General features: G+C 38.9%; 1 protein-coding gene across 4 annotated transcripts in view; it reads right to left on the bottom strand.

Moving 5' to 3' along the window:
* The window catches only part of LYN (LYN proto-oncogene, Src family tyrosine kinase), a 51607-nt gene that overhangs the window by 12305 nt on the left and 18549 nt on the right, over window positions 1-20753 (bottom strand). The window contains exons 1-10 of one of the 4 annotated variants that reach the window (XM_069854125.1): window positions 19100-19133; window positions 18094-18230; window positions 16862-16910; window positions 16666-16771; window positions 16225-16323; window positions 16022-16125; window positions 14410-14559; window positions 13167-13319; window positions 7730-7912; window positions 6838-6914 (exon numbers count right to left, since the gene is read on the bottom strand). In XM_069854125.1, the coding sequence (XP_069710226.1) occupies window positions 6838-6914; window positions 7730-7912; window positions 13167-13319; window positions 14410-14559; window positions 16022-16125; window positions 16225-16323; window positions 16666-16771; window positions 16862-16910; window positions 18094-18230; window positions 19100-19118 (1077 nt within the window). In that variant the 5' untranslated portion in view covers window positions 19119-19133. Of the gene's footprint in view, window positions 1-6837; window positions 6915-7729; window positions 7913-13166; window positions 13320-14409; window positions 14560-16021; window positions 16126-16224; window positions 16324-16665; window positions 16772-16861; window positions 16911-18093; window positions 18231-19099; window positions 19134-20753 lie in introns of those variants that run through there. The other 3 variants (XM_069854126.1, XM_069854128.1, XM_069854127.1) reach the window with 3 other exon arrangements.

The raw sequence follows: 20753 nt of genomic DNA, 5'->3' as shown, positions 1-20753 counted from the left end.
GATTTAATCTGGCAGTGCTCTTTCCTCCTCTTTTCTGCTCTTTCTACGTGCAAACCAGGGAAATAACTTCCTGGAATGCTTGTGGGTCATTTCACAAATAGGTATAAAACTCTTTCAAAATCCTGAAAAAAATTGGTAACAAAAGCATGGAGCAAACAGTACTGCTTTGAAAACACACATTTCCTACTTTCTGTTCTCCTTCTAGTGTCTGAAGGTGTTTGAGGAAAGCACCTAAAGCAGTAGAGAACTTTGAAGTAGGGAGAGGAGAACCTAATAAACCAGCGTTCCTGGAGAGGACACTATACTGTCATAGAAAAGCTACATCTCTGCAAAGCAAAAGCACTTGGTGATAACTCAGACTTCCTTGGCGGAACATCACAGCTGACACTGCTTAATGTCTGTCAAGGACAGTCCTGTGCTTTTCTTTTATTTTCAGATGGTAAAATAGCTTGTTTATTTGTTTGGTTTCTGCTACCAGATCAGAGAACTTCTGGATTCCTTCATAGCTCCATTTTTAAACTCAAAGATATGCTTGATTTCAACTTCCATTCTCAGGTCTACAATCCTCTTTGGCAAGATTATTTTAAACAAGCCATGTTTTACATAGTTTTCAGTGCTGTTTCTTCACGCTGAGAGGAAGTTACAGCAACACATGTAATGGATTCTGCTTGTGTATTTCTAGACTGCATGTAAAAACGTGGAATAGCAACGAGGCCAGATGGGTTTGTTTGGGGTCAGCCTGATAGGATGTTTTTACATCATGCTGAGAATGCATTGTATCATGTTGAGAAGAAAAACTAAGTGACAAGGACCAAGAAACAGATTGGAATAAAAATGAAAGGGAATGAAAGAATGTTGAGATATGAAGATTGCTATTTTTACTTCAGGAAAGCAAATTTTAAGCAACTTAGAGGGCTGACACATACAACCTCATGAGAAAAAAAGTCTCAGGAATGACCACATCATAAAAAAAAGAAAAAAAAAGCAATTACAAATGCAAGAGCAGACCACATATATTTTAGGGACAGAGCCTGATGAGAAAAAATTGGCCAAATCTCACATGGTCAGAAACACCGAAAAATGATGAAGTCAAGTTACAACGTAACATAAAAATACTCCAATATGACAAAAATCAGAAAAGCCCAACCATGGAAAGTGCTACAAATACTAAGTGTAAGCAGGGAAACTAAAGGCCCATTTGTAACAGGATAGGACCAAGGAAAACATTTACATTAAAAGAATGATCAAATTAAATGATGGAGCAGGCTACAAGCAAATAATACAGAGAACTTTTTGAATGCCTGCCTTTGCTTCAGGCTCTACTGAAAGGGTCAAGTACTCACATGTGGTTAATGTGAATGGCAAAGAGGCAAGAACACAGGATGGAAAAGGGAGAAAACTGCGTTAGGACAATTTTTGTGGATGTGGGTGGCTTATGAGACACCTGAAAACCATCAGTATTGAAGTCAACTCTGGAAAAAAATCCCAAAGGGTGTTACTTATATTACAACATGTTACAATAGTTCCAAATTATTGAGAAAAAAATAGGCTAAAACCTCCCCAGTCTTCTCCAACCTCATTTTTTCTACGATTGTAACCCAAAAGCATGTAGAAATGATTAATTAGAGATGCTTTAGTTATATTTTTAAGAGATTTCCCTTTGTGTTGACAGATGTGGGTTTTTACTCTTCTCAACGTCCATACTATAGAACTACATGTGAAATTGCAGACACTATGGAAGGGATTCATGCACAAGGGCAGCTTTGACATTCCCTCTGCATCACTGCTGCCTGCAATACAAGTGGGGCTAGGCAAACATGTTCACTCCCCAGGGCTGGGATGCTGCCCCTGAGGGTCTGGCTATGAACAAGACATCCTGGCCTCATCCTGGCCACATCCCTTCTCCTTCGCTCAGCATGTGGGATGGGGATAGTGGCCTCAGAGCTGCCCTTGGCTGTCCACCAGCTCAGGCCCAGGGCTTGGTGGGATGCTCCTGCCAAAGCAGGTAAAGCAGCCAGAAAAGCAGAATGGAAACAAGTACAAAACACTTGGGGTGGAAAGGAGCATCCTGCTGGTGAAGTTTAAGCAGAGGAAATCATGGAGCGATCCTGAGGTTCTCACTGCTTTATATTTGGTAATTTTCAGTTCCTAGGGAAGAGCCTTAGTGAAAAACAGTTTGCAGTTTTGAAAGGTTTGAAGTAGATGTGTGTTATTGATCTGGACTGGGCTGTCTTTGGTCTGATATTAACCAAAACCAGGTTCTTTTCAATAAGGTCCAGATGCATAATAAAATAAAATACACTTCTTGATCACAGAGTTTTCAAAAAGTGATTTCATCTTCACATGACTATTTGTCTATGAAGAGAGTGTAGACCCTTTATATCAGACAACAGAAAACTGTTGGAAAAAAAGGTCACATTTTAATCTTCAAGTGATATACTAGCGTAATATCAATTTTCGTTTTGCAGCAGTGCTTATCCTAGAGGTGAAGTCACGAAAGGCTACAAAAAACCTATCCTGCTTGCTCTTGTAGTTAAAAGCAGAGCCACGTGGAAAAACCTAGTTTATTTCAGTAACATCTGTAATTTTGCACTAGAACGTTAGAGGGTATAATTCTAAATGAAAGAAACTGAAAAGGAATAAGCTGAGACTTCAAATCTCCGAATGCCAAATAAGAGTTTAAATCAATTCTGATTTCGGGCTTACTCCTCTCCACTTAAAACAAAGAGGGGAGAGATGGATTAAAACAGTGTATAAAAAATCTCTATTTTTTTTTCTAAGTTTATTACTGTTTTAAGGCATTGTAGACTTAGAAGGCTGAAAGAAGAGTTGCCAATGAAGTCGCAGATCATAGAAAGATCATAGAAGAATTAATGAAAATATTAGCACTGCATGGGAAAGAAGAAATAGTTTTTGTGACAAGAATTTGACCAGTTTGAAAGGTACGACGTGAGTAAGTTCAGTAACAACAGATACAATTTTCCTAACCACGGACAACATGTATCTGTGTGCTACATGGTAGATAATGAATTTGCGTAAGAAGCAGGAAGAGTTTACATATGCAAAAGGTCTGTTGCAGTTGTGTTGTACTTTTTCAGCAGATCTCATCAAACAGAAGTAAGTATGATTTCAAGAACTGTGAAATAAAGAATTGAGAGCTCCTTCTTTCGGTAAATTACCTCTGGGGCAAGATTAAAATCAAATAGTCAAAATCCAGAGCATTCCAGTAGCTTTAGTGCTGAAGGAGCTAGGCTGTTGCCTGTAGATGACCAAGGGGAATATAAGCAATGTCCACGTGGACTGTCTTGGTCTGCTGGATTAGCAAGATTTCAGTAGTGTAGCTTGTGGACAAAGTGATGTAATTTGTTCATCTTCAGGCTCATAACTGGAAATCAACAGCACCTTTGGGTTCCCTGAGTTCACTGGCTGAGCTGATGGGCAGAAGCCTCAAGAAGGGGAACCACTAGCCAACCATTTCAGATGATGCTTACCAAGTCTATGTCCATTGCAAGACCAGCCATGCTGCTGATCCGTGCACCAGCAGTTTCTGGCATGTCTGACTGACAATTCTGCTGACTTCTATGGGAGATGCCACAGTTCTGATCTGTACTAAACCAGGTAGTATGTGCTTGAAGAAACATTTGCAAAACTCAGCTTCCATTAAAATACACTCCTTTCAGAGGCTTCTAGCATCCACCTCTAGTGGCCAAAATAATCTTTGCCAGGGTATAGATAAGACTAGATTTCCCCAGCTTCTGCTCATATGCACTAATTAAAACAAAAAGGAGAAACTTGAGCTCTTTCAGAGGGCAGAAACTGAGCTGGATCACCTTCCTAGAAAGCATTTGCTTGACATGTTTTCCACAAGCCTAATTTCATGAATTGTGATTGTTAGTACAAAAAACCCCCGTCCACAAAAATCCTGAATGCACAGCAGTATGCTACGGTAGTCATTAGATATAAGTGTAAGTTGAATCACAGAATCATAGAATGGTTTGGATTGGAAGGGACCTTAAAAGCTCATCTAGTCCAACACCTCGGCAAAGAGCAGGGGCATCTTCAGTTGCTCAGAGCCCCATCCAACCTGACCTTGAATGTTTCCAGAGACAGGGCATCCACAACTTCTCTGGGCAACCTGTTCCAGTGTTTCACTACCCTCACTGTAAAACATTCTTTCTTTATATCTAGTGTGAATCTACCCACTTATAATTTAAAACTATCATCCCCTGTCCTATCACTACAGGCCCTACTAAGAAGCACTGTCCCCAGTACTCAGCTATTGCTATCAAAAATAGCACTCAGCGAATGTGGATGTTGAGCTAACAGAACAGTAAAATCTCATATAGCAGAGTAGGAGTACATTTGGTTGCTTGCCTGAAAAATGCTGTCTTTTAAAAAGGTGTTTATTTCACCCAGGTGAGCAGTCCTTACTTTTCTTTTTGCAAAATCAGAACAGATCACTCCTTGTAAATGCAGATTTCTTTTGAGACTGTTCAAGGCAAAGGTGTTACAAAGTCAGAGAGTGGAGCACTACAGCAGTCTGACAATGAAAACACCAATCCACAGCGCTCTTTAACACCACTTAGAAAATCACCTTCTGCTGGGGGTTCATGTTCAAATACCTGCACTACATTATTCAGCCACTTGATAGTCACAAAGGCTACGTCCTCCCCTTCCTTTCTCCCATACCCAGCGCCTCCTTGTCTGTATGAAAGGTGGCAAAGGCCATTCCTCTGTATAAGAAGGCAACAAAAGAAGTGGAACATCTTCTTGCCCATTTTCTTCCTGCTCTACTGCAAGTCCATTGGTAATGTACATTTCTGTAATGGGTGGGGTTCTTCCAGCAATTTTTGTTTCAACAGATGTCTTGTGCGCACTCATGTGGATGTGAGCCAGCCAGATGTGTAGCATGGTTGGGAACGGGCTAGCCTCATGCACCGTCACAGATACACAAGCGGAAAAATAAGCCAATCCTCAGCTACCATTTGTTGCATTCTCAGTCTTTTTGAGAACCTGGTATAGTCTGGTAAAATGCCTTGCCAGAATGGCGTGATTAGACAGTCATGAAACACTCAAGTATTTGTTCATGAAGGCAAAAAAAATACGCCTGACTTTATTTAAGTAGCTCACCATGAGCTTCCTTACATACTTCTTTTTTTTAAAATTTCTTGTGAAACATAACTTTCCCAAACTCTTTCACCTTAGGCTGTGCAGAAACCTTAACATCATTGCTGTAAGAATAAATTAGTGTTCCATTTGTAAAACCAGCATCATACCAAAAATACTAGGCACATTTTTTTTGTCTTCCTTTATAATATGCAGCCTACATTCTGGAAAAGTGTGATCTACAGGTCTGCAGTAAAATCATCATTACCTTAGCAACAGACCAACAAAGTTTGAAGAATTTTTTTTCCTCTTTTCACCAAAAGACCCATTCTTTTAACATTCAGACAGTGAGAGCTAGAGAAGACCAATGAAACACCTGCACTGGTCAGAGAGAAGTCTCTGGTCCGAGAATCACATGCAGTCTGCAAGTCTGTTCCACACAGCCCTGTTATTACCTATTGGCATTAAAGGCTCTTTTCAAACATGCTCAAACCCCCTACAAATTCTTTCCATAAGAACAATCCTGGTATCTCTGTTTGGAAAGGTATTCTTTGGGCTGCCTCTAAAAATCCTCAGAGAGGCCTTCCGAAACATCTTGTTAAGATCACTCTGCAACCACGGCTTGCTCTCAGGAATTTCTGTTGATAGTCTACATCTTACATGAAGATTGGAACTTCTCATATCACTTGTGCTGCACAAGGTCCTGGCCTCTGAGGTTAAGCACAGGAAACGGCTCTGAGTGGCTGCTGTCAGACTGGGGTGACAAGTAATGTCCATTTCAAGTCACCCAACCTCCAAAGCTTTGTAAATGACAATCACTGACTTCTGTAATCTTGGTAGTGATTTAATTTTTTATATAAATACCAATGCTTTATCACACCTTTTTAAAGCTTTCTTGTCTTTCCTTGTGAATCATAACAAGCTCGTTTAATATGAGTACACTGGTCTGCAAACTTTAACACATATTGAAAACCCTGAGAGGTTGGTGAAACAATAATCAGAAATGCCTTCATTACCTGTTAGCAGTATGAATTATAACTTGCAAAAGCATAATTATTACTCTATTTTCTATATTCCTCCGTGGACATCTAATGCTGGTGAAATCCAAGGTGAAACCATGGGCTCCAGGCACCTTCGATACAGGTTTTGACACGCAAATCACCCTGGGGTGTCTTTCTACAGATTTCATTTATGACATGGGATAACATGTATATTGAAACAATCATCTCAGTTCATAAATCAGATACTTGTGCCTGAAATATCATTTGATTAGATTTTAGTTATTTCACAGTAATTTACATAAGAATTTGAAACCAACATTAGCCCCTTGAGGTGAAGAGAAGTTTGACCAACTGACCTAACTTAAAAAGTGACATGTTTATTAACACTGAAGGAATCTCATAAGCACAAACCGACAGACTTGTACTTGCATGTTCAACTCACAGCTGCTTGAATTGAAAGCAGCCTTTCCACAAAGGAAATTGGTTGTATGCCACTGCCACCTAAGCAGGTCACCAGCAGTACCAAAGAGTTAAGTCTAACTTCATATATTCCTTTTGAAACCGTTTTTATCTGCTCCCCTCCCCTCTTTCAAGTAAGCTTATTTACTCAGACCAAACCTTATTTGAAAATTAAATTGCAAAAAATCTTAGGATAAAGTTGCCCAGCATGAGTTTCAGAATCAGAGAGAAATAAAACCCCTTAATTTCAAGCATATTTCTTAAAAGTTACCTGAGCAGAGAAGTCGATTAGCTTTGGAAGCAACAATTTACTTCCTTCATCACTCTTCAGAAAATCCAGCAAACTTCCTGTTACAATGAAGAAAGATTAATTCAGTGTAGCTTATTGCTGAATTAAAGTCATGTCAGGCTGCCAATTTTCTGGATCATGAAATTTTAGCAGTGATGTGTTTTGATGTATTTTCAAGTTGACTACAGTAAGGCAGTCTCTGTATATGATTTAACAACAGTAGCATCCAAGTCAGCATGTCAGATATCCAAGGCTTGGCACTTTCCTGAGTGTAGAAAACTCCCATCAGACCATACCTTGGCTCAGTGGTGTTGAGTTTGATAAGTACCCTTGTCTATGGACTGTCAAGAAAGCTGACCGGGAGAATCATGTATTACCAATCCTTTCTAAGTTATAAAGAATAAGTGGCTTAACACTTGTTTATAAAGTTATCTGTAGAATAGTCTGAAAACTACCACCCAAGACAATCTGAGAAGGAAACCTCGCCTATTTTTTGTATTTTTGCACATAAAGCAATTTCTGACACTTGTTTTTAATTGCCTCTCTGTGACACCAGACACATAAGTTAGGTAGGGAGCCCAAAGTAACCAGAGCTATTCTGAGAGTCATGTTCTGCATCTGAAACAGTTAAAAATGCTGCATTTAAGAAAACTGTAAAAATAATTTATTTCAGAAATGCAGCAATGAATCATAAAATTGAAGTCTCAGTCCTTTAGGATAGGTGCTCCATTACTTTATATCAGGCCATGGAAAAGAATAACCCTCAAATCCCACATTTTCCTTTTTTATTCCTTTTTTTAAAAAAGGAGGACTGATTTGGGAGAAGCAGAAGAGTTCACTAAAACATTGCTTGCAGATACAAAGTTGTTCTCACCTTTAGCCATAAATTCTGTTATAATATAAATAGGTTCTTCTTTTGTCACTACAGCATAAAGCCTGACGAGCTTATCATGCTGAAGTGTTTTCATGAGGTTGGCTTCCTCCAGGAAGGCTTGCACAGACATTGTTCCAGGCTTCAGAGTCTTCACAGCCACTTTTGTACTATTATGATAGTAACCTACAAGGGGGGAATACAATCAGTGCACTTGAAGTCACTCTGCACCTCACAGCACCCCAACTACTAGGAATTTATAAAGCAGGCGAGGTTGAATTCCAGTAATAGCTAAGAGCAAATGCCAGATGTAGCACAAATATTTACACTAGAATTCCTTGTTATTTTGCAACTGATACGACATTGCTGTGATCCTTTCCCTATTTTTTTAGAAATTAGTTATCTGAAAAACAATCAAGCAAATTATCTTTCTTCATATCAAGTTTTCATTTACAAGTAGCCCATAAAATATTCAAGCAGTCAAGAGATGTTTTAATGAGAGTCCACATAAATTGTTTCAGAATCTAATAGAGTTCATGGATTGCTTGCAAGATTCTGGAATATCTTCAAATACCATCATTATAAAAATTTTATGCATGTCAGTCTCATGCTTGTAATTCTTAAAAAAATAGAGTAGCTAGCACTGATCCTAATGAGGATCTTGTGAAGGCATTTAATTTGAGAGATAAAATAAATTGAAGAAAGAAAAACAAAAAAAGAGAAAGAAAGAAAGAAGAATATAAATGCAACTCTTGTCTGCCACCATACCTATTTCAACATTGCAAAAATATTTCTCCGAAGAGGTAAAACTTTCACGCCTCCATAAAATAGTCCCATTTACTTGTTCACCCACAATACAGACAGTATTATCACAATGGATACACCTCTAAATTGGAGGCCGTAATTTCCTTATATTATCTATCATCTAAACAAAATAAATCAGTGGTAAGGAACTAATTTCCAGATCATAAAGGACTGCTCTAACCATTGCATCTTCTCCCACCATTTTCTATATAAGGAACAGGACCTGAGAAAAGCTACGTCTGTTACAAAATATTCATCTGCATGATTATTAAACATATTTTTCCAAACATTGTCAGCTCAAAACATAACAAAGATATGCTTATGAATGATCTAATAATAAGAAATTACAATTACAGGTCAAATCTACTGTTAAAGCTCAGGTATACAATTTATATTTATCAGAAAACAGATGTGAAAAGTATTTCTTTCTGCTTAAGAAATGGAAAGTTATTTGTATTGTTTCTACCATTCCATTCCCTGCCCTGAAGCAGAGTACTAGTTCAACTCCTAATTTGTTGAATACTCCACTGAATATACCAAATAATATCGTTACGTCCGTGAAGTAATTGTGATCAACACACCTAACATTAATGATGTAACAGTATTTTACATTCACTAATGAGATCCATCAAACTAGGATTCTAATGTTACGTTACTACAACTCCTCACCCATACTGATGTTTTTGGCAGGAAAATGGTCTGACCCTCTGGAATTAATATTCAGGTCATGTATGTACTGTAAAAATCCATTTCTGATACTGATGAGCTGTACCAGCAGGTTGTTTTTGCTCAATTTAGATGCCTTTTGTTTTCATAAGAGTATTTCTGCAGTATGATTTACTCTGGTTTTTCTAACAGCTGCATAAAAAAATACACTTCCAAAATGTGCATTACTTATATTCTGATTTGGAGGCTACTGTATGAGAGAATCTTCTACACCTGAGATGCAAACAAAATGTGTGTCATTAATAAAATACACAATGATGGCTCCATTTGGCTTGTTAACTTTCCTCTTAGCCCTGCTTGAGAATTCTCTTCATAGATTATTAATACCACAGAGCACTATGGTTCACATCATACCAGTGCATGCTAGGAACAAAAATGCATAAAACATAGACTCTGCTCTTGCAGTGCTACTCTGGTTCATCACATCACTAAAGAAGCTGCCAAGGTGCACTGAACTCCATGGTCAAAACCCCTTTCTTACCATGGCAGGACAAAAATCTCTCTGCTGTTTAGACTTCTGCCAAAAATTAAATGTGATGTGAGCAAGAGCACACAAGTCTGAGGAATGTGATAGTGTCTTACACAGAGACATGTTCTTCTCTACATGTTAGAACAGAGTTCTCCAAAACTTTTAATGTTTCAGGTATTTATTTTTGAATTGATTATGATTATTTTGATGGAGTAGTATCTGGAACAGTCAGGTTGCCCTCAGATTCTTTTATGGGCTTAATCAGGCCAAGCAGTGACATGAACTTATAACAGACAGTAATGTAGTTGAATCTACCATTTCTGACCAGATCTCCAAGACTAAAGAAGAACAACTTTGTGAACAAGCTTATAAGATGCAACTTTCTCCTTCCTCTGCTTTCATAGTAATTCCCTGCAAGGTTATAGTGGGAACAACTTGTTTGAGCTGTGGAGCTATAGAAGGCAGATAACGTCTCAGGCCATTCAAACTGCAGAAGGTACTGGGGAAGAGACTAAGGAACATCATCTTCTCTGCATCCTATGGCATATCAGCGCATCACTACTCCTTCACCATCTACAGGCATCACTCAGCTGAAGAACAGAGGAATGCAACAGTAGCTCTGTCTAACTTATCTCCATACAGCCCATTAAATGTGAAGGCAGAAACCACAGGCTGCAGCTTTCTTACTGCTTCCATGGTGCAGTGTATAAGATGTGAACACAACTCTGACTTCACCATGTCATGTCAGCAGAGCTAATGCCCAGAACACATGCATAAACACTAGCCTGGTAGCCTGAAAACAGAAAGTCTATAGAAAATATATAAAATTATGAATAGCTGTAATGAAGAAAGAAATTAAATGTGCTTGCAGTGACAGACAAAACTGGAAAATTGATGGTCCTTTTTAGCAAGTTTTCTCTGTGTGAAAGAAACAGAGCTGGAAGAGATTTGCCTGCCCACTTTGTATGTGACAAAGATCCTCCGCACAAGTCACACAGGAGCACAGCCCAGTGCTTGGGGGTTAAGGAAGTCTGCTTTTTGTTCCTAGGGTTTTCTTAGTCCTCCCCTAACACAAGCTAACTCTTCCAAAATGTACTTACAAATAAACTAAAAAGATATAAACTATAAAAGATAAGCTGGCATATCTTCCCATTGCAGTAGCAGTACTATCTCTGTTTGTTCATATATCACAGAATCAAAGAAGGGTTGAAGTTGGAAGGGACTTCTGGAAGGCATCTGATTGGCTGATGAATATCTCCAAGGATGGAAACTCCACAACCTCTCTGGGCACCCTGTGCCAGGGCTTGGTCACCCTCACAGTGAAAAAGGGTTTCCTGATGTTCAGAGGAACTGCCTCTGGTCCTGCCACTGGGCACTGAAAAGAGCCTGTCTTCATCCTCTTTGCAACCCTCCTGCAAGTATTTATATAAATTGGTAAGATACCCCAGAGCCTTCTCCTCTCCAGGCTGAACAGTCCCAGCTCCCTCAGCCTTTCCTCACAGGAAAGATGTTCCAGACCCTTAATCATCTTTGTGGCCCCTTGCTGGAGTCTCTCCAGCAGGGCTGTCTTACTCCAAGTTCCTCTGAATGAGACACTGAATCCAAAATTCTAAGTACCTTTTATCAAGAAGAAAATTATTTAATAATTAAACCACAGAACGATATTCCTAATTCATACTATGCCTGAAAAAATATTTTGTTCTATATAAGGAGAGAGCATATCAACTAGGTTATGTCTCAGTACCTCTACATAACTCCTGATGCTCCTGGTTAATCATTAAAATACACAGAGTTTGTTGATACCCTGCACTGCACAGATGACCTAATAAGTCTTTCCTAGCTTGAACTTCCTTGCTTCTAAGATTAACCATGCTCCTGATTTGAGAAGACCTGCACCATGCAAATCAGCTTCTCTCATCTCAGAAAGGAAGCAGAGAAAGGGAAACAGAGCAACTGCTTTCACAGTACATTAATTTTTCTCACAGTGCAGCAATTCAGATGCAGGGGTTAGAGCCAGTTTAGACGTTAAAGTAAAGACACAAGCAAGAGGAAACATCTTGAACCAGAAACACCCTTTTTAAAGTTTTATGCCTTTGTGTGTGTGTGTGCAGAAGTAGTCACTTCCCAAAGTGATCTACAAGGCTAATTTTGACTACATTATATTATAGAAATATGTGCTTGCATTTTTTGCATGATTTATATTAAAAAAACCCTGCACCTATGACTGAATTAAAACTTTCTGACTGACAGTGTAATTGTGTGTGGAATTTGCCACTCAAACAGCACCAGCCTGTGCTTTATTTTTCTAGATAAAAGCATCTCTTCAAAGCAATGACACTCCCATCAGAATGATGCACTCCTGTGGGTCATCAGAGCCCCCTTCATAGTTCATAGATTTCTGTCTTCTAGTAAGCTTTGGGATACACTTTTAAGTTGTTCAGAAATGCCCTGCCTATAAAATCTAGAGACTCAGGGATGGGTTAAGGGAATTATATGACCTGAAAAAACATCCTAATGAAGACTTTGGAAGGAAGATACAGTTTACCTCAAATAATATGGTAACTGGTAACAAGTATGTAAGTATGAATAATACACAGAAACTGCAATATAGAACCCAAAGGAACACTCAAATGCTGGAATAGACAGCATTTCAAAAGCAAGAAGATTAAATAATTTTTACAGAATATGATTGGATAGTGGTCATAGTCCCTTATCTCTTCCTGTGATGATAAAATATAATGCTTATAAGCAAACAAAGGTAAGCGTAGTCATAAAATAAATACTATCATTTTTTGCCAGGTATATATTAACATTTACAACTTGTAAGGCTTATGACGCTTTCATTATTGGGGACTTGCATAATAACTCAAGGTAAAGGGTGACGTACTACATAAGTCACCTGCTTTCTGAACAGCAAGCTGGCAGACAACAGTCTTGGACTGTGTCCCCTTTTTTAACCCAGTACAGCAGTCTCATGCATTAGATTGCAGTGTCCTCTTTATCAAATGAGAATGAAAACTCTATATATAATTCACTAAAAGACATGATTTGTTTTTATTTCATGTTCTTTACCACTTTCTGATTTGAAACAAATTTCTGAGAGGCCAATCAATTTTGAGAACTGGAGTCACATCTTAGCATAACCTTCTACTTCCCTTCCAAAACACAACCAAAAAAGTCCTTCTTGTTTTTGACCTTCTAAATTACAGTGCTTACTCACTATTTTTTTTCCTTATAAGGCACCAAAGGATTTGTTCTGTCTCTGTCAGGTATCTTCCTTCTCACAAACCTTCTCTTCTCATGAGAAGGTATATTCTGGGCCTGATTGTTCTGTTTTACAAATATATCCAACCAGGTTCATGCCCACTATATTTCTGAATGATTCTGAAATGACACTTCTTTCAGCAGAAGTAAGGACTCGTTTCAAAGGAATAAACTTACCCATCCAGACTTCTCCAAACTGACCAGCTCCAAGTTTCTTCACTAATTTAATTGATTCCCGTGGAATTTCCCATGCATCTTTATCCCATGGTTTTTGAGGCTTGGGACTAATACAAGCTTTTTCCAACTTTCTGCATAAGCCATCTGATTGTTCTGGTTTTCAAAGGAAAAACAAGGGACAAAATCCATTACACTTCTGTGTCTCTCGAGTTGAGACAAATGTTACTTAATTCCAGATGTCCACTAACCAGCTTAAAATAACGTTCAAAATAATCAGATGCTTTGATGAAAATGTAACATTTCTGGTGCTTTCACATAACTTTAAGCACCTCTGAACTGAAATTTGGCATTTGGAGATAATTTTAATAAAGAAATACCACATGCATCTGGTTACTGTCAGATTATTAAGAGCTTTTAGTACAATTTCTACCAAATAAATGCAAGATTTGATTACTGACAGTATGTTGATGAAGATGAACACTGGAGTCAGGCTTGGGACCTGTATTATGAATTTGTCATTAGATTTTCTTGCAGCATGATTCCAGACACATGTGCATGCAAGCATAAGTAGGTCACCATTATTTTTTCTCCAGACACTGACCAGCTCTTATTTTAATTAAAATGTCAACATTCTCAGATTTTCCAGATGTACCAAGTAATTACCATAGAAGCCTAACAACTCAGAGAAATCTCATGGCGAAGTCAACAGCATGGCTTGGAAAAATCACTATGTGATTTTCTGTCTTACATTTTTCATCTTCTGTGTCTTCCCTGTTACAAGACTGAAAAAAAACTAAGCGTCCTTTGGAGCTATCAATCAAGAGGTTAAGAAGAACGAAAAGTCACTTTTGTGGCTAGAACATAGGTAGAAACTTCTCCATTCTCCATCAATGTGTATTTCTGCTAACTGTGAATACAAAATTAGTCTCAAATTCAGAATTAATTTATTTATAATGCAGGCAATTCTTATTGTAGCTTCACATCATCGTAACTTTGAGGAAGTGTGTTATAAGCCTATTCTTTACTTCACAATGATATGCCAAAGACAAAGCAGCACTAGGTCTGATTATCATAATGATACTTGGATTCCAACCAGTTTTACTTTATCTTTGATAAGATACACACCTGGGTTATTTAGAGAAAAAAAATGAAAAGGTTTGAAACAAAACAAAAAAGCATTTATTTTCCTTCACTGGAAACAATGCTTTTTCTATTAAGTAATTCACTATCTGATTTAACTTACTTTGATAATGTTTGATCATATCATTGATGCTGGGAAAAGTTATTCTTGGAGAGATGTAAAATCCTCCATTATCTAGACTCCTAATTTTGTAGTGCTTAATAACATCACCATGCTGTGGATCATAGTCTCTTATGGAGAGAGAATAGCTGCCTGTGGATAAAGAAAGAATTATCATTAGCAACAAAAGTCTACAGCATCCACACACATACAGTTGAGCCTAACAAAATCACCTTTTTTTGTCTGTTTTTCTTTTTACCCCCCTATTTCCTCAAAAAACATTTTGTAATAAGCAAGAGGAAGTTAGCCAACAGTTGAACTGGTCACCAAAATGCTTACAATCACACTTTCTTTTTCAATTTTCTTCAACAAAGTTAGGAACTCCATGAGTCAGACAGCTCTGTGTCCAACACCCACTTCTGCACGAAGTCTCCCTGGTTGGTGTGGAACAGGCTGGGAAAGCAAGGCCAGGGCTGTCACAGGCTGCCAGCTTTTGTCTTAGGCAGAAGCTGAAATTCAGAGATCAGCACTTTGGAAAAGGAACACACTGGACATCATGGGCCAACTAGCACAAGTACAGCTTGCAGATGGATTGAGGCACACAGGAGGGACGGAAGATCTTTTAGTCCCAGGGAGCCTAACATCAGCTGGAATTTAAGATGGGGCATCAGAGCATCTACCCTAAACTACAGAGCAAACTCTAAGTTTCTTCCACTCATGCAACACTTGTTGCATGCTTGTCTTGTCCATTTTCAAGGCTAAGAAACCACCTCAACCCGTTCTTTATCCCCACACAGATGCAGTAACAGAAAGATGTTGGGCGTACTTCGCCTGTCTTCATTTGAGAGCACAGAAATAGAAATATGGGCCCATTATGGAGAGCTACCTAATGAGCAATCCACAGTGTTAGGGCCAGAAAAAACATCCCTGTGGAGAGGATAGCCATAAAATTAGCTATAGGGATTCATACACCTTCCTCTTGAGAACACAGTGTTAGAGTATCCAGCTGGAGAATCCAGTCAGGCTGCTGTCAGAGTCCAGATGCTGAGGCAGAACCTCTTACGCTCTTTGCAAAGTCCCAGCCAATACATCTGGAGACTTCACTAAGCTTTTCAGTACAAAGAGCTCTGTCTGCAGCAGAAACCTTTACCAAAAAGATTTTGTAAAATGGTCACACTTACAGTGCAGAAGTGTAAAACCTCATTATGCATTAACTGCTTTTTAGCAGTTGTAGCAATGGATACAGACCCTATAACAGAGGACTACAAAATGCAACATCTACTATTTGAAATGAAACAATAAAGGAATACTCCTTCAATAAAGGAATCACAAATGTTAGGAAGTGAAAAGATCTCTCCATTCATTTCTCCTTCTTGTCAGTGTATTCTCACACACACACGTTTTCTTTTTGCTGTCTCAGCTTTGGGTGTTAACCTGTAACTCTCTTCTCTCTTTCCTCATACTTCTCACTCCTATGGAAATGTAGAAAATTCACACAATAGGATACACTAGGACTACTCCACACCATGTGCCACTTGATGCCAACTTTTGTGAAGATTGACAGTACAGTTTTAACGCAACTATAAATTCCAAAGTAACCCTCCCCAAAGCCTACCTTTTAATGTTTCGCTTTCCCTGATAAGAAAAGCTCCAGGACTATTTCCAGGAGCCAGAAGTTGTCTTTCAGCATCTTTTCGGGTTATGTCTTTGAAGAACCATCTGAAAAGCATTTCAAAGAGTTAGAACCCCTTCTTTCCCCAACCCACAAACGCTACACCACCAGCATGAAGAACTTTGCCAGAACCTGGGAGAACTTACTCTTCTGTTTCCAAGGTGTTTACTTTTGCTACGTAGTTGCTGGGAATGAAGCCTTCCTTCCTTGTTGTGAGAGATTTTGCTTTCCACCATTCTCCCAGCCTGAAAAACAGAAAAAGACAGTAGTATTTACAGGAAAGGAAAATTCTGAAGTGTTATTTGGGTTTGACTGTGCTGAGAGCTTTGCCTGTGCTGGAGAGAGAAGCATCTTTTCCCTGAACTCAAGACCCCTGAGAAGCCATTGGCTCCATCAGATCAATGTTTGGTTGCTGTTAAGGGCAGCTGCCAAGTTCTACCAACAGCTCCACATGCATTTGTATTTTCACATATAAGAGAGCTCTCTTGCCATTAATACACTCATGGTATGAGTAGGATATCAAAAAAAATTATAAAGAGAATTAGATGAGTCCAAAGAAAAACTACAATCAGTACCATTATACTTACTCCTCAATAACTTTCAATTTTTCTCCTTTTTTGAAGGACAAGTCATCTTCATGAATGCCATCATAGGGATACAAAGCTACCACAATGAGTCCATGCTCCTCTGCTTCTACAAAGGCAGAAAGCCAAAGGCACACGTGTTATTTTGCAGGCTGACACGGGCACAGCACACAGCAGTAAGATTCCTATGAAAACGTACCTTCACTGACAAACCTCTGTCCTGGTAAGAGCTGTGCTTCTGCATTTGCCTACGATAAAATGTATCTTTAATTAAGCAGTTTCAGATCTTTGTGACAATCTTACATTACAACTACATATTATTAGGTTGTTTTAGTATCATCTTATATGTCTTAAAAGGAAATGCCCCAATCTGTTCCTACCATTCTTCAAAAGTAAATTACAACATAAAAATATAATAAGCCTCCACCCGACTTTGAATTGAGCAGCTCAGACGTCGGGAAGGTGTGACACAAGCTGTGGGGAAGAAGTTGACAGCTTTCTGACTACTGCTGAAGAAACTTTAAGCAAAACATTTTAACAGTATGGTTATTAACATGTAGCTGTTACGCTAAAGAATTACAAGCACAATTAAGTTCCTAAGGAAAAAAAGAGCAATTAAAAAAGAAATAATGTTAGTTTGTGATGGGTATATGTTGACTGAGAGCACGCTGAATCCACTGTGTCAACTGATGAGAAGGAAGAGAAGGGTGTCTTTCCCACCTGCAGAGAGCACAGCCCTTGAATAAGGGCAGTCAGGGAACACTGCCTCCCCAGCACGACAGAGAGGGTGGCAAAAAAAGGTACCAACCAATCTATAAAATGGTAACCCAAATGCTACCCGATGGGATTGCCCTTCCTTTCTATTGCCAGGCAGCACACATGGAACTCCCTTTAGCTTGTTCCTCCTGCAGCATAGCGTGGCTGCTTCAGCACCTCACCCCTCCTGTCCTTACTTACGCACCTTGTGCAAGGTCGAGTAGTGGCTGTCTGTGAGTGAAAGAAAAGTTGACCAGAGCTGGTAAAGAATTGCCCCCCTCTTTAAATATAATAATCAATACCTGGATCCCGTAGCTATTACAAGCCCAGAGCCGATGCTTTTAAAAATTGTTCTAAAACTACTTCAGGTTTTCTGAGGTCATCTAGCATCCTTTTAGAGAAGTAACTATAACTAGATCAAACATTGCCAAGGATTACTGTTTTCATGCAGAAAACTATGACAAACAGAGCAATTAAATAACAAACCACCGATTTTTATTTTTTATGTCTTTAAGTAGTTATTTGTTGAGGGTGAACTGTACAACACTAAAAGCCCAATTGTGGGCTAATGATCATTTAAATTTCTTCATGCATGTGCTTTGGATTGAAATGTAAGTTATGCCAGCCATGCTTTGATCTTGCTACTGGAATTCTTCCCTGAGACTATCTACTTACTGGCCTTTGGTGTTTATTGGACGTTGGATCCCTCACATAAATAGTTCGTTCAGTTTTACGTACTGGTTGATTCTTCAAATCTAGCCCATCTCCATGCAGATTCTCTTTCCTTTTTGATTTTATACATCCCATATTTCCTGTTGGAATAAAAGAGGTATTAAACAAAAATCTTATGCCATAAGCCAAGCAGTTTCCCATGCAACCATCTGGGCTATACAGCAAAAGCATGCTTCTTTTTCATACACAATTTCTCACAGAGAGAACAGCTGAAGGTTAGGAACACATAGTGAAAGAGCTCTTTTTCTGCTGCAAAGGAAAGAAATTACTTCTTGTCTTGACGCACAGATGAAGTAAATATTTCAAAATAGTTATTTACCATTTCAGCATTTTCAGATTTATCATCTTTTTCCCCGATTTGCCCCCATCCCTCAGCCCCTTACGTATTTCTGCTACTTCTATGAGCTTTAGAATGGACGTAAGAATAATATGAAAACTTATTTCTGTATGTTCTAGAGAAAAGGGTGCTTTGGAAGTTGTAGGAAAAATTTCCAGTCTAAAAGGCAAGAACTGCAGCTGGAGTTAGCATTGCCTGTATCTCCCCACTTCACTTTACATATGCCAGTCTAACAGGGAGTCCAGTTCGACTCAAATCCCATTTCGCGTGAGGCTAATGACTTGTGCAGTCCTAACCACATGGCAGATAGGCTACTATTGTGACTTTCACTAACGAATCTCCTTGTTCAAACAAGTCTGCTACTACAGCAGTCTAAAATAGCCGAAGTGTGTATCAGTGACAGCAAATCACCACACAAGTATTTCTTTTTCAATACAGTTTTGAAGGATAATCATTCTCTCAGGATGTTAAATCAGATGAGATACAGATGTTAGCACCTACATGACTGGAATCTGACTGCTAATCCTATGATGTAATTACTTACTACTTCAGCAAGCACACACACAACATTACCTCTATATTCCTCCCTCAGAGGAGAGTAATTATACTTACTCTTCACAGAATCCACCATGAATGTTTTTCAAACATCTTCTTCCTTCCTCTCTCCCTCCTTTCAGGTCAGTGCTCTAATGCTGGGTTCACAGTCAGATTTCCCCTTGCAGGCACACACTCTCACCCCGCCCGCCCTAATTAATCTTTAAAGCCAGTTCTTTGAAGAACAATGTAAAACCTAAAATAAGAACTCGGTGCCTATACAAGCTCAAGTAATGAGCACTGACTGAAACAGCTGGAGAAGCTGCAGTAGATTGTAACACTCTATATCACATCTCCAGGACAGAAAAGGTCATCATAGTAAACAGTTAAAGTAGTAGAGGTGTTCCACTTGCAGACACAACCATCTCAGTGAGATGGTACCTTAAACACCCTAGGTCTGTAGGTAGGAGAATTAGCCAGATTATTTTGGCTCCATATTAAGACTGTACTTTTGTAAAATTCACAATAAAGATCATAATCTTAACTGACTATAACAATGAACCAAGGCCGCAAGCACTCCCAGTTGGTAGGTCTTAACTTCCCACATTGCCTTAATTCAATATCCTATCCTGCTGTTGAAGAAGTACCACATCATGACAGACTGTCTTCTCCATGGACTGAACATTTCCTCCTAAACATGAGAGAAGGGTATCTCCCCTCCTTCCCTTTCTGCAAGTTATCTGTCACCTACTGCAAACAAACCTTGTGTGTCTGTAAAATTTCAGCAACGATGCAGTAAACTGTGACATTGGCTTAAAAGCAGCATGAGAACTCATTGTTCTCCTCCTCATCTTCTCTTGAGTTAAAAATAAATGGAATCATACAGAAAATCAATAGGCACTGACCAGGTATCACTCTCCTACAGGGTCAGAGAATACAGTTACCTTTTTTGTGTATCAATATTTCAGCATTCCTCTACTAGTTTGGAGGTACTGGGAGACACCTTCAGCTGGGATCTCCCCTTAGAAGCAAGAATCTTTAATGCTTGATTTTAGCTTTTGAGAAAGCCCATTAGAAATTTATCCAAATTCTCAGGTCTACATTAGTTACACACTAGCGGTTTCAAAATATGGAGAAGATTTTTATTTATTCATTCATAACTATGGATATATTAATGAGTCCATAGCAAAACGGTTCATAGAAAATTTCTACACACCCACAAGCAAGCTGGTGTTTGCATGCCCACTCTAGATTATCAGGAAGCCCTGTGTTTAATTACCTGCTGTATCTGCAAGATCAGGTATTTAGCCACCTAAGTGCTAACCTTTCACTCTTGAATAATTCTGCTTTTACAGAACAGACAGCTAAAGTTGAGGACATAAGGTAATTTGATCTAAGTTGTCAGCCAAAAGGCCTTTTCCCTATCACTGTAAGAAAGGTGAAGATATTTTCAGAGACTGGAGCTTGCCCAGTGCCGATGTAAGCTGAGAGAAAAGCAGTCTTACTCAGATATTTTTCTGCAGCTTAAAGCACAAGAACAGCTGTAACTTGAGCCTGTGGTGAGGTTGTGTTGGTAAGCTGAAGGTTAGCATTTGTTCATGACAGTAACAACAGTGGATCAGTAATGACAACTTACAGGTGCTCTGTGATCCCACAGAAGTCCACTCAATGTCATGTGAAATCACACAAGTATGATATGTGAGATAATATGTGTGATAGCATCAAAACAAAG

The sequence above is a fragment of the Phaenicophaeus curvirostris genome, chromosome 3 (genome assembly GCF_032191515.1).
Source record: "Phaenicophaeus curvirostris isolate KB17595 chromosome 3, BPBGC_Pcur_1.0, whole genome shotgun sequence".
Classification (NCBI taxonomy): Eukaryota; Metazoa; Chordata; class Aves; order Cuculiformes; family Cuculidae; genus Phaenicophaeus; species Phaenicophaeus curvirostris.
The sequence above is the reverse complement of the archived record's forward strand: the minus strand, read 5'-3'. Positions and strand labels throughout refer to the sequence as shown.